General features: G+C 46.1%; 1 protein-coding gene across 1 annotated transcript in view; it reads left to right on the top strand.

Annotated features, from left to right (window-relative positions):
- Positions 1-12,378, top strand: part of LOC147724241 (lectin-like) — a 112,688-nt gene that overhangs the window by 12,968 nt on the left and 87,342 nt on the right. The window contains exon 2 of the mRNA XM_086966978.1: positions 3,289-3,377. Coding sequence (XP_086823104.1) covers positions 3,289-3,377 — 89 coding nt within the window. The remainder of the gene's footprint in view (positions 1-3,288; positions 3,378-12,378) is intronic.

Below are 12,378 nucleotides of genomic sequence, written 5' to 3' on the forward strand. Positions count from 1 at the left end.
CCCAAGGATGGTCGTTCACTTGAACGGGATATGCGGTAGCGTGATTTCTCTTCTCCTTCTTCTTTTGGCTCTTGGTTTTGTAGGGTTTGTCCGGCATGTTCGTATTATTACTGGTTTGGGGAAATGGTGCTTCTGCCCACCATTTCTCAAGTGAATCGGTTGTTTTCTGGAGGAGGTGAAGAAGTCCGCTATAGTCACTGCCCAGTATTATTTGTTCCGGTAAATTGGGTACCAAGCCTACGTTCAGAAGGCTTCCTTGGTCTGCATGATGTTGTACCCGCACCCTGGCAGTGGGATAAGTCTTGGTGTCGCCGTGAACGCACTGGATGGCAACTGTACCGGTCACTGGTCCTATGCGAGTGGGTAGTTCCTGAGGGCGCAATACGCTTTGCCGGCAACCGGAATCAGCCAGAGCGCTTAATGGTTGACCGTCAATCCTCACCGGACAGTGAAAACGAGGGGGTTCCATCTCCGGGGTGCCACATACCAGATTTCTAACCAGCCCCACCTCCATGGGTTCTTCTCTCTGGGGGCAGACTCTGGCGATGTGACCATAACCCCCACAATGGTAGCACTGGGGTCCGGGGTTCGGTGGTCGTGGTAGGACGGGGTAAGGAAAAAGGGGAGTTGGTTCTGGTTTTCTAGGCATTGGAGGTCTTTGGGCTCGGATGTGATTGGGGTGATGACCTCGGGTTGGGTGCTCATCCTTTATCCCCTGAGTCTCCTGGGCACGATTGAAAGCGCTGGCGATTTCCACGGCCGTGTCTAACGTTAGGCGGGCGTGCTGGCGTACCCACTTCTGCGTGGAGGGATGCAAGGAAGCCAAAAATTGCTCCAAATATATTTTAGCCAAAATATCGTCTTTGGAGGAGGTGGCGGGTTTCAGCCAACGATTAGCCAAATCCTGGATACGGAAGGAAAGAGCCCTGGGGTTTTCTTGTGGCCCTTCCTTCACTTGTCTGAGGCGTATCCTATAAGTTTCCTCGTCGATTCCTAGCCGCTCCAAAATGCATGTCTTTATATCAGCATACGGGGTCTGCCCCTGGACGTTGGCCTGCTGGTAGGCCGCCTGTAACTCTCCAGTAAGCAAAGGGCCCAGATAGTGACCCCAGCGGTCAGCTGGCCAAGCAGCAGCGTGGGCCAAGCGTTCAAAGTTTGTAAAGAAAAAGTCCGGGTCTTCGCCTGGAACATACTTTTGTAGTACTACCGACGGAAGGGAGGTAACGGGCCTCTGTTGTCCCAACACGTCAGTTAGTTTTCCTAGGGCTTGATCTTGGGCCGTGCCTTGACCCTTCAGGACATCGTGTAATTGCCCACGATCCTCTTCGGCAGTTTTTAGGAATTGTTCCATGAGCTTTCCCATCTGCTCCTGGGATTCGGCCAGCTTTTTTACCGCAGCCTCCATGCCTCCGGTGTATCCCACTTCTGACACCACCTGTGGGCTTTGGGTATGGGCGGACCGGAATAACAGGCGTGGAGGCCGTATGTAGTGAGCTATGTCTTTAGCTGTTTTTATTAACACAGACAGATATAGAGTTTGTAAAGGTAGAGGAAACAAAGGATTGGAGAGGGAAGGTCCTGGAAGGCAGTCGTCAGGGAGGAGTGATCCGCGATGAGCTGGCGTGGTACGTCTTCTTCTTTCCGACTTGGGGATCCGGTGGCCCTCGGAGTTAAAGAGAGACAAAACAGGGCAGTTTAGTCCTCGACGTTGAGTACTGACGGATGACAGCAACACCCGGTTTGTGAGGGGATAGAGGAGAGAGTGAGGAGGGGTCGGAAGGGTCGCAGACGGAAGGGAATACAAGCGGGAGAGGAAAAGGGTGAAAGTAGTGAGGGGTCCGGTGGCGGAATTCTCTATGTACAGTGGCTCGGGAAGTGCGCGTATATACAGTGCTCCTAGGAGTGCTATACAGTGAGGGGATGGCTTATATACACTATGATACAAGTCGACCTGCAGTTCAGGAGACAGGGTACTCACATGCCCCGCCGCAACTCTTCTCCGAGTTGCGGCCGCTCTCCAGCCACCTCCTGGGGACTCCACCAGTCCTCGCTCCAGATCTCTTCCTCCTCGCCTCCGGTCTTCGCTTCTCCTTGGTCTCCGCTATCTCCGTCCACCTCCTCCAGTTCTTGGTTTGCTGTCTCCTGCCACGAGTCCGCCGTCAAGAACTCTGCTCCTTCTCCGCGGCGTCCTTTTCCGTGTTCCGGTCCGGGATCGTAGGCGGGACTTCCGGGGTCAGCGACAGGTACTTCCGGGTTGCCGTTGCTCGTACTCGATTCCTGCATAGAAAGAGAAAGGGGAGTATGCCGGGTTGCCAGGGACGCGGTGGGACCATCATCGGAGCCCAGAGAATCGGTACTGAGCCATCGCCCAATAGAGGTAGGGGAAGGGTCCGTTCCACAAACTGTTACTGCTTTCTATTAAAAAACAAAAATGGCTTCCTGTTTGGGAAATTATTGAGGATGCAGTAAAGAGTGGTGCTCTGGACCATTGCATATTCCCTCAGAGGCTCGCAGCCCCAGCCACAAAGGCTAAGCTGTCCCAGTGGATACCTTCCAGTGTGTAAATCAATTAACAACATCTTTGAGGTCAGTAGTTCACGACCGCAATTGCAGTATCAAACTACTTATATATCGTACCAATTCACAAGTAGGAGAGAACCTTCCCCTTTCATGCCGCTTTCTAATGGCGATTCGGTATCTGTCAGTAAACCAGTGTGAAAGTCAAAAATACTTTTCCAACTTGCAAAATGAGTTTAATAGCAAACAATGCGACTTTGAGAAACGCAGGGTTTGCAAGCACAAAATGGCTTTATACGTCTGTCCCATTATTGCTAGGATAAGGAGTACACTGGGACTAAGAAAAGAATAAACACTTGACTTGTTCACTGAGTGAGGGAGATAATGACACACAAACACACACACACAAACACACACACACGCCACAAACTGTAATTAAAATACAAACCGATGGAGCACACTCTCATGGGCTTGGTGAAAAAGGGACAAAACCCACTTCTTTATGGAACCCGCAATGAGCAGACGTCTGTCTGCATACCGAGAAACCCACAAGTGCAGTGAGGCTACGACAGTCAGTGAATGAAGCTTGTAAACTACATATAGTAACTACTTTCTAAAATGTTGTTTGATTGTATGAAAGTACCTCCTCTTAATCCAACTAACAGTGTTATCCACATTTTTTACACTAAAGACTGTGCAGTTTTTAGAATAAATTGAAAGTCAATTTGTGTCAGAAAAACATGCTTTGAATCATATCAATTCTTCTAACAGGACAAGCCAGCTTCCCAGGTGAATGGTCGGTGAGATCCTCTGTCTACTACAAGTATATTCCCAATAAAAAAACTTGGGTGGAAGCAGAGGTAAGACACAAATTTCTCTGGCCGGGGAAAGAATGCACGCCTGCCTTTCTGCAATAGTTGTAATCGTTTTTTTACCTTCATCATGCTCGCTTGGTCTTCTCCTTTTTCAATTTGCCTTTTTTTTTTAATTTTTCAAACTTCCCTCTTGCCTTATCTGTTTCCTAATTTTCCTCACTTATCCATGCATCTCTAATTTCTTCTTTTTAAATCACCCCCTGATGTTTTCTTTCCTTTAGTATCTTTCTTGATTAAACTTTTACTATCTTAATCACTTATGTTTATTACTAATTTTGTCTCCTAATAATTATCCTTTTTATTGTGTTTCGAGTTAAGAGTAACAACCAATGCATGCTACTGTACCACAGAAACTAACGGTGCAGTTAACATCAGTATTGGACTTTGTTTAAGCATATTTGAGCATTATGTTAACATGTATCATAGCAATGAACTAGACACAGCCATATGCATCTCTGCAGTGTAGTGATAGGGGTCCATACTGTAATATGCACTAATCTGTATGAACCCATGGCTCAGGGATGTCTTGTAATATGTTCATGAATCTGCACCCCTCTAGCCATCCACTTCCGCGATGGTAAATCAAGTACCTACCTCTGTATATTAAGATGATGCCTGAATAAATCCCATTTGTCACATGGCCTAGTGACCTCAGGTTGAAAAACCATATATTTTCTTGCTGTTGTATGAGACATGTCATTATCTAGTAGCCAGGCCTGCACCAGGAGACGTGAGGTCTGTAACCCACACAATGCCACTTCTGCAGCATCAATTTCACCAGCTGCCTAGCAAACCCTGGAGTATCCTGAACATAGCAAACACAAGGAGATGATGGAAGGAGTGCTGATTATCAGACCCTCACCCCCAGTCACAGATCTGGGTTGATTCCGCAGGGTTCATCCTTGTCACCCCTTCTTTTTAACCTGTACCTCACCCCCTTGATCCGCTCCCTCCGTGGCAGGAATGTCACTGCATTTAATTATGCAGATGACATTCAGCTCGTCTTCAATCTCGACTCCTCGGATGAAGCGGTTCAAGATTTCCAGTCCACCCTCTGCCATATCAGTAATTGGATGGGCGTTCACCATCTTAAACTTAATCCCGACAAGACGGAGCTCGTTCTTGTCGGAGGCCCATCCAATCCCTGGAATTCCACCTTCTGGCCCCTTTCTCTCGGCCCCCCCCCGCCCTGCTGACAAAGTGAAAAGCCTGGGGGTTTACATCTCCCAGGACCTCTCAATGAAGCACCAGGTCAGTGATACTGTGTCCTCCTGCTTTTTCCAGCTTAGGAAGATTCGGAAAATAGCTCACTTTCTGACCACTGAAGCCCTCACCCTGGTACTGTTGGCATTAGTCATCTCTCGGATTGACTATGCCAACGCTCTGTACGCTGGCATCCCACAATACCAAATTAACAGATTGCAGCTGATACAGAATCAGGCAGCTCGCCTGATCTATCACCAACCAAAACATCACCACGTCCGCCCTCTCCTCAAGGCCCTTCACTGGCTCCCCGTTTCAGAGCGCTGCAAGTTCAAACTGGGCTGCCTGACTCATAAATCTTTGGCCGGCATCGGTCCCTCCTTTATCTCCTCTCTCCTGCACCCTTACGCTCCTTCTAGGCACCTCCGTTCTTCTCATCTTGCGCTCCTCCAGACACCTCGTTTCAGGCGCAAAAAACACGGAGGTCTCAGATTCTCCTTTTTGGCACCCTCATTCTGGAACTCTCTTCCGTTGGAATTGAGACTCTCTCCCTCCTATCCTCACTTTAGGTCTCTCCTTAAAACTCACCTCTTCCGTAGCATCTACACATAAGCTTTCCTCTCCTTGCCCTCTGCCTCTTACCGAATAAGGTGAACAGCGCCAAGAAACCGTCCGGTGTATGCAGCGCTTTATAAGTAATTTTTACATTACATTACATTTTTACATTACATTCCATTATCATTCTTTATCTCACTTCGCCACCCCAGTTCAGACCCAGCCATATGGAAATCAGTCTTGACCCTGTTCCTTATGGGAATAGTCCAGCCCGAACTGCCAAGGCCAGGTCTCTCCTGGACCAGACACAAGCTTACAGGAATAGGGTCAAGATTGATTTGCTTATGGTTGGGTCCAAACTGGGGTGGCCTGGCGAGCAAAAGACCTATGGATTAAACCCATATCTTTATAACTTGGGGTAAATGCGTGCATTGTTCAGCATTCCGTTCATCATGTATTTCTTTTGCATTCGTCATCCTAAGTGGGAAGGGTATGTCCAGATGTGGGTCCCGTGGTCACTGCTCCTCTTGATTAAAGCTAGCCTGGCTGATCAGGGTTGGTGACCAGAAACCAGTCCCAGGATGGTTGTTTCTGTTCCAGGGAGGACCTGGCTTGACAGTTTGGGCTGGACTGTTCCCATAAGAAACAGGGTCAAGACTGATTTGCATATGGCTGAGTCCAAACTGGGGTGGTTGTGGTGAGCCACAGAACAATAAATTAAACCCAGATCTTTGTGACTGGGTGTGAATGCATGCATTGTTCAGCATTCCGTCATCATTTCTTCCTTATGCACTCTTAAGAAAGACAGACTATTGTATTGCAGATTTGCGATATACCATTTGACCAATGTGGTATCAATATCGTGTATGCGCCTATCCACAGACAGGCACATCTCTTACAGTGGATAGGTTTTAAGCATCTTGGAGTGCTCTCTGCAATCTTTGTATTTTCTATTTTTTCTTTTCTGGGCTACTCACCTACAAGCAACGAAAGAGTGATCAAAATTGGGTGGGGGTTACTAAGGGTATAGTGGTGATCCTCTCCTGAACAAAGTTCACAAGAGAAACTAATTAAATATGTCCAACCCATTGCTACCGGTGGGAAAGGAAAGAGACCCGTTTCTTTAAATAGCCCTCTCTCACTTTAATAGTGACATGCTTCATCATAGGGCTCACCTCGACTGCTAAAAGTCGGGGTGGGCTCCACCATGTTACAGGGAAGACTTTAAGGAATCACCCTGATAAGGGTTGTGGTTATAATCTGGGGTGGGTTCTCCCCCCTGCAACTAATACCTTAATTTCATACACATTTTTAAAATCGTTGTGTGAACCGAACCTTCACTATTTTCATCCCTGTTTCGTTACACTTAGCTTTGGTAAACTAAACGTTCTCAGAGGAGTGGGGAGGTCCGGATTAGTTCTTGAATTTTCACGGTTTACGAAGATTTTTCAAATAAAGAAGGTTTGATTCAGCCCCTAAAAAGAAACAAAATTCCACAATTTGGCTGTGGGAAATGAAAAGGCTTTAATTCCGAAGCTGACTGTTTGAATCCTTGGGAGGATAAGGAGATTTTACAATGATGAATGACGTGTGTTGGAGAGATAATGAATAGAAACTTGCCAGATAGTAATGTTAGTAATGTAGGATTGCTGTGACAGACAAATTTGTGAACAATGTTTAGTCCTGAAATGCAATTCTGGAGTGCATGGTCAATTTAAGGAGTGGCTTCAGGACCAGGTGTGTGTGAGCCAGGCAAGGGGGATTTAATGCTGATGAGAGCAGCAGTGTTCTGCACCAGTTACAGAGCAATGGATATTTTTCAGGTAATTCTACCACCGTTTTGGCAGCATCCTTTGGTAACATCTCTTACCTAAAACGACAGTTAAATAATTTAGAATTAAATGGAATAGCAATCTCTCCATGGAAAAATCTAATATTGGAGGTGATTTTAACCTGCCCTCTCTGGTTTTGGAAATCGAAACCCATAATACCCCCCTTTCCATCAACAAATGTAACAGCCTTTGTTAGGTCTAGACTAGATTATTGTAACTCTTTATAGCACTGAATGTAGAAACATTTACTGACTATATTTCACGCAATCCAGAAGAATGCAGCCAGATTAGTTAATTGTGCACATTTTTTTTTCAATGGGCAAGCCTTTTCTTGAAGTTATTCACTAAATGCCGATCAACAATATGATTTCCTTGAAGACACAGTGCCTGATGCGTAAATGTCTAAATGGTGAAGATTTTTATTCTAAAATGTAAAGTCAGTTGCTACAAGGCATCTTTGACTCTTTGGTCTGACTCTGTTCAGTTACAATTTCTAGGAAATCCTCTTTTGGAGATAAAGCCTTGTCAAATCTGGTACCACGTCTCTGGAGTATTCTTGATTTGAGAATCACATCTCCCCATCGTCTTTTTAGGAAAAATCCTTAAGATTTTTATATTCAGTTAAAATGAGTTTTCAGGCTCATTTCTCATTACCAGTCAATAGTGTAATGAGGCCTATGTGGTGATAGGTGCCCTTTACAAGTTTCCATTATCATAACGTATATTAAGTTGTCATAGTCCAGTTTACATTGCATTAAGGCATTTATCACTGGGATCTGGCAGCTTTTTTCAATATGGGACAGAATTATTTTTAGTGTGGACCAATGGGGACTTGGAGTTAAATAAAACTCCAAGAGCCAGATGTACGAGCTGCCAAATAGCGCCTCATAAATTGCATCGCATTTGCGACTCGCAAGTTGTGAAGCACTATTTGGCATGTACAACAGTGCGATTAACACAGTTTGCGATTCCCAGTGGGGGTCGAAGATTGCGAGGTTCATGAACATTAATGAGCCTCTCGCAATTTGCAAGCCCTTTGGGAATGACAGGCCCTCCCAGGGATGGTGGCCTGCTGCGCTCAGAAGACCACCATGTCTGGGTCTGCTTTTAAATAGCTTTTTTTTAAATGCAGCCTGTTTTCCGTAAAGGAAAACGGGATGCATTTGAAAAAAAAATGAAACTTTTTGTTTCATTTTTTAAGGGCAGGCAGTGGTCCCTGGGACCACCACCAGAAAAAGGTTTCTGTCCCTCACCCCCCGTTCAATTAGGAACTTACTGGTAAATGGAGTATCCCTGCCAAAACATCCAGTATCTATGTCACATACAACTCAATACCAAAATAGATAGATGAACCCCATCATCTCTGAAAAACTTCAACATCTCATACTTCATTTCGGAATGTTCCAAAAACCTATACCCTTTGCTTCCCTTTGCAAAATTTTCTCAAATCTTTATACCTTGCTTGCAAGCTCAGTGCATTGCCCCAGGTTTCTTTGCCCCTCTCTAAACTCTTACTGGCATTATTCAATCAAAACCATTGTTGTGCCAGACTAAGACCCTTTAAACACAGTAAATCCTGTTTCATGAACTTCACTAAGGCCCATCCGTTTAACATAACTAAATAATTTCCCCTCAGGTGCAAAATCAGGAAGTCGGGGAAGGCTCAATGCTTTACCAAAGAATTTTTCATGACACCTTTTCCAAACCATTTTAAATGGACCACCGTATCAGGCAGCCCAAATCGACGACATTATCTCCTGTTGATGGCATGTCTAACTGCCCACTTCATAAAAGAGTGCCCCCAGATTCAAAACTTAATTTGCCCTCTCCCCGGGCCTGCAATGCAACCTAGGAGAAAATAATTCTTGTCAATGCAAATCATGAAAAACCTCAGTCACAAATAGTGCTGATAGCAATTTGACTGCCACCGCCCTGCGGGCTTGATGTCCGCCACAGCCAAACCCTAGCATTCTGCCTCCATCACCATCCCAACCCTGAAAGAATGAATCAACAATTCCTCAGCCCAGTAACCAAAGGATGCCAATGCTTTTGTAAAAAAACAACATGGAACAACTGTGTATCCTGTAAAAGTGAATCGTCCACAAGCCTGAAACAGAGCACACGGCCTCTGGGCCGCTTTGCCGCACTGATCCAGACTGCACAACACTCATCCTATGCAGGGCCATACACCTTAGGGGTAGACACCAACAACGACCAAAGATGAGCTGCATCACACACTCACCGCCCGCTTTCTGTCATGCATCTGGCCATTCCTCTGTACCCCACCATTCCTTCCAAAAGATGCTGAATACATGGCCACCTGCTGCATCAGAAAATAGCTTGGCTGCCCATTCCATCTGCTCCCCCAGTCCCGCCACGGGAATACCATTGCATTCATAGACAAATGTTCCTAAAAGGCACAGATCCTTCCTAACTCCCACTTTGAGGTGCACATGGTGGTGTGGGAAGATTGTTCCTCCCAAAGCCCAAAACAATCTCCTGCAGAAAGTCCTCTCACAGCCTTACACACAAAATTCAAATGATCCAACAAAACGTGAATATCTTTACCTGTACTTTCCCTTTGTCTAATATCTTGACCAACCACTCTATACAACACACCTTCTTTTCTTCCAGCAGTCTAATCTCCATCTTGTCGGAAACCGATTCCATACCCCAAAAAATAATTACCTGGCTGGTCCAAATATTATTTTCCTGGTGCCAAAGGAACCCGTGATCCGTCATCATATCATAAACAAACTTTCCTGACTTTCCCTGGTCTGCGCTGCTCCTACCTTGAACACTTCATCCACATAGTGGGTCATTTCTCTCCTTCCATATGTGTAAAGCGTTTTGTAAATTTACTAAATGCCTCAAACAAAGAACATGAAACATTAAACGCATAGGGATAGGTTTTTACTCAAAATGTCACCCCAACTGTGTCCCAACAGCTCAATAATCCTCAGGGTTGACCGGCAGTAAGCTGAAAGCAGATCTGACTTCACATTTTGCCATCAGTGCAATATAACTCACAAGATACACTAAAGGCACCCCAGAATCCACTGATGCATAGTGCACTCTACCTCACTCCCCCAGAATGTAATCGTGCACTGATGTGTCTTCTGACCAGGACAGATGGTGAATCAAATGAAACTCCCCAGCCTCCTTCTTAGGAGCCACCCAATTGGGAAGACCCTCAAATTCTCCAAAGGTCAGTCTGAAAACGGTCATTCCATCTTCCATTCCTTCACCTCATTCAAAAGCTTTTTCCACACCAACTCCTCTTTCCCTCTTCACTGGATGCCATTTGTCTACTGACTGCCTCACCCGGAACCATTGTAGCCCAAACAAAAAACAAACAGAAAATCTGCCAAGAATGCACCTGGAGCCTGGAGGAGTTAAATTCACCCTCTCTCCTCACTCCTGCCACCTCCCTCCCTACAATCTGCGACAGGGCCTGCCTACGAGGACTCAAAAGGTCCTGTGGCAAGCCAGGGAAACACTATCCCTGCCCACCAGCATCACCTGGTTGGGAAGCACCAGGCGGTACCACACTCTGGAGCTGTCCCTGCTTTCCTGCATCCACATGCAGTGTCACTGTCAAGGGGAATACATGGCCAACCAGCCACTGTTCCCATGCAGCAGTTACCAGGGGCCTAGGTAATTTTACATTACAAAGTTGTGCACTTCCACACGACATGCATCCTCGACCAAAGTAGGCCGCTGCAGTGCAAGATACCAGAGCGGCCCGATCCGCGCTCTACTTGCATCTTTATCCACCCTGTACAAATCTCCGCAACCGAGGTGCTGTGAACGCCTCTCACCCCCTTCGCCAGTAACTTGTCTTTCTTGCCAATGCAGGCCCAGCAGGGCAAACCGGCTATAGACAGCCATGCCACTGCATTGCCCCCGACCACCTCCTACAGAGCTCTTAGTTCACCTGTACGACTGAGGCAAACAGACCATAACAGCTGCTGCCACTCCTCCAGTGATCTCCTCTTCAGGTGCTCCATGGGGGGCTGCATGACGCCTGCAGGGCCCCCTGCACCAACAAATCATCCCTGCTGACATGCCGCAACACCTGCAATGCTTGTTTTACACTCTCAGATAAACTATGATATCAATTCAGAACAGCTCACCTACCTAACAAAGCTGAAAAAACTCTAAGGATGGTCTCTACCAGCCAAATGTACCCAATTCAAAAATGGCACCCTAACCTAATTGACCTACCACTAAAATGTCAAGAAAACTCCGCCCGAGCCCCAAAACCAATTCTGGAGCCCCCAAGTCCCTGGACCCTACCACCTGCCCGAAAAGTCTTAGAGGGTAGGGCATTCTGCCCAATCTCTCAAACCACTTGATCAATAAGGCTGTAGAGGTAGCCTTTGTGGTTAGAGGGAGCCAGCCTAAAGCAATGGTCCCTAAGAACTCTCCTCAAACAGACCCAGATTGGAATATCTCTGATGATGAACAGAGCAGGGGAAGCTACATTAGGAGTTCTGAACTGCAGGGAGTTCTATCCCATTTAAAGGATGCTTTACAATTTTATACTGCGCCCCCCCTGCATGCTGAGAAAGACTTTTTCTCCCAGTATAGAAGAAAAAAAAACAAGGACCTGCCCATCCACAAGGCAATCAGAGGGTTGTTATCGTGAGAATAAAGGAAAAAGAGAAATCTAACTTTCAGAGATTCCTTGCAAAAACATAACCTCTTCAATGTTTTCAATATAAATTCCCTGCCAATGTTAAGGTGGATTCTCTCATGGCTGGCTTGGCTTTGAGTGTTAAAATAATTTTGGAGGGTTCCTCTTCTTTAGAACAGGTTGACAAAATGATGGACAGAGCAATTAAGAGGGCACACTAAGTTGCTAGTTAGTGCAGGGGCTGATGCTGCCTATATAGTTCAGTCAATCCTTTCCGCGTTCCTGGTCATAGCTGGTGATTTGCCGGGGGAAGATGAGAATGTCAATTATGGAGGAACAGGTCTGATTTTTATCTGACATAACTTTTGATTCCTTGTCCGCTGCTGTGACAGCATCTGACTCCATCATCTCAATTAGACACCATATCAGAGATATGGTCGTGGAAGGCAAAAAAAACTCACTGAAGTCTCTTCTGACTTATCTTTCCTTCAGTGGCTCTAAACTCTTTGGTCCTCAACTTGAAGAACTTGTAAGGAAGTCAGCTGAACATAGCAAGCTACTTGCCGAAGTAAAACCTCATTTCAGAGGATGAGCCTTTGGCTTCAATTGAGCATTTGATCAGGCATCCACTTCTAAAGGTGCTAAACATCCTTATAGAGACAGGAATGAGGCTGTGGCACTCCCTTCAACAAAATGTCCCAGCAACAACCTGCAGGTTCTCCAGCTCCTCCAGCCAACCCTGAAGAATGACTATCAG

Source organism: Lissotriton vulgaris, chromosome 4_1 (genome assembly GCF_964263255.1).
Source record: "Lissotriton vulgaris chromosome 4_1, aLisVul1.2, whole genome shotgun sequence".
NCBI classification, from domain to species: Eukaryota; Metazoa; Chordata; class Amphibia; order Caudata; family Salamandridae; genus Lissotriton; species Lissotriton vulgaris.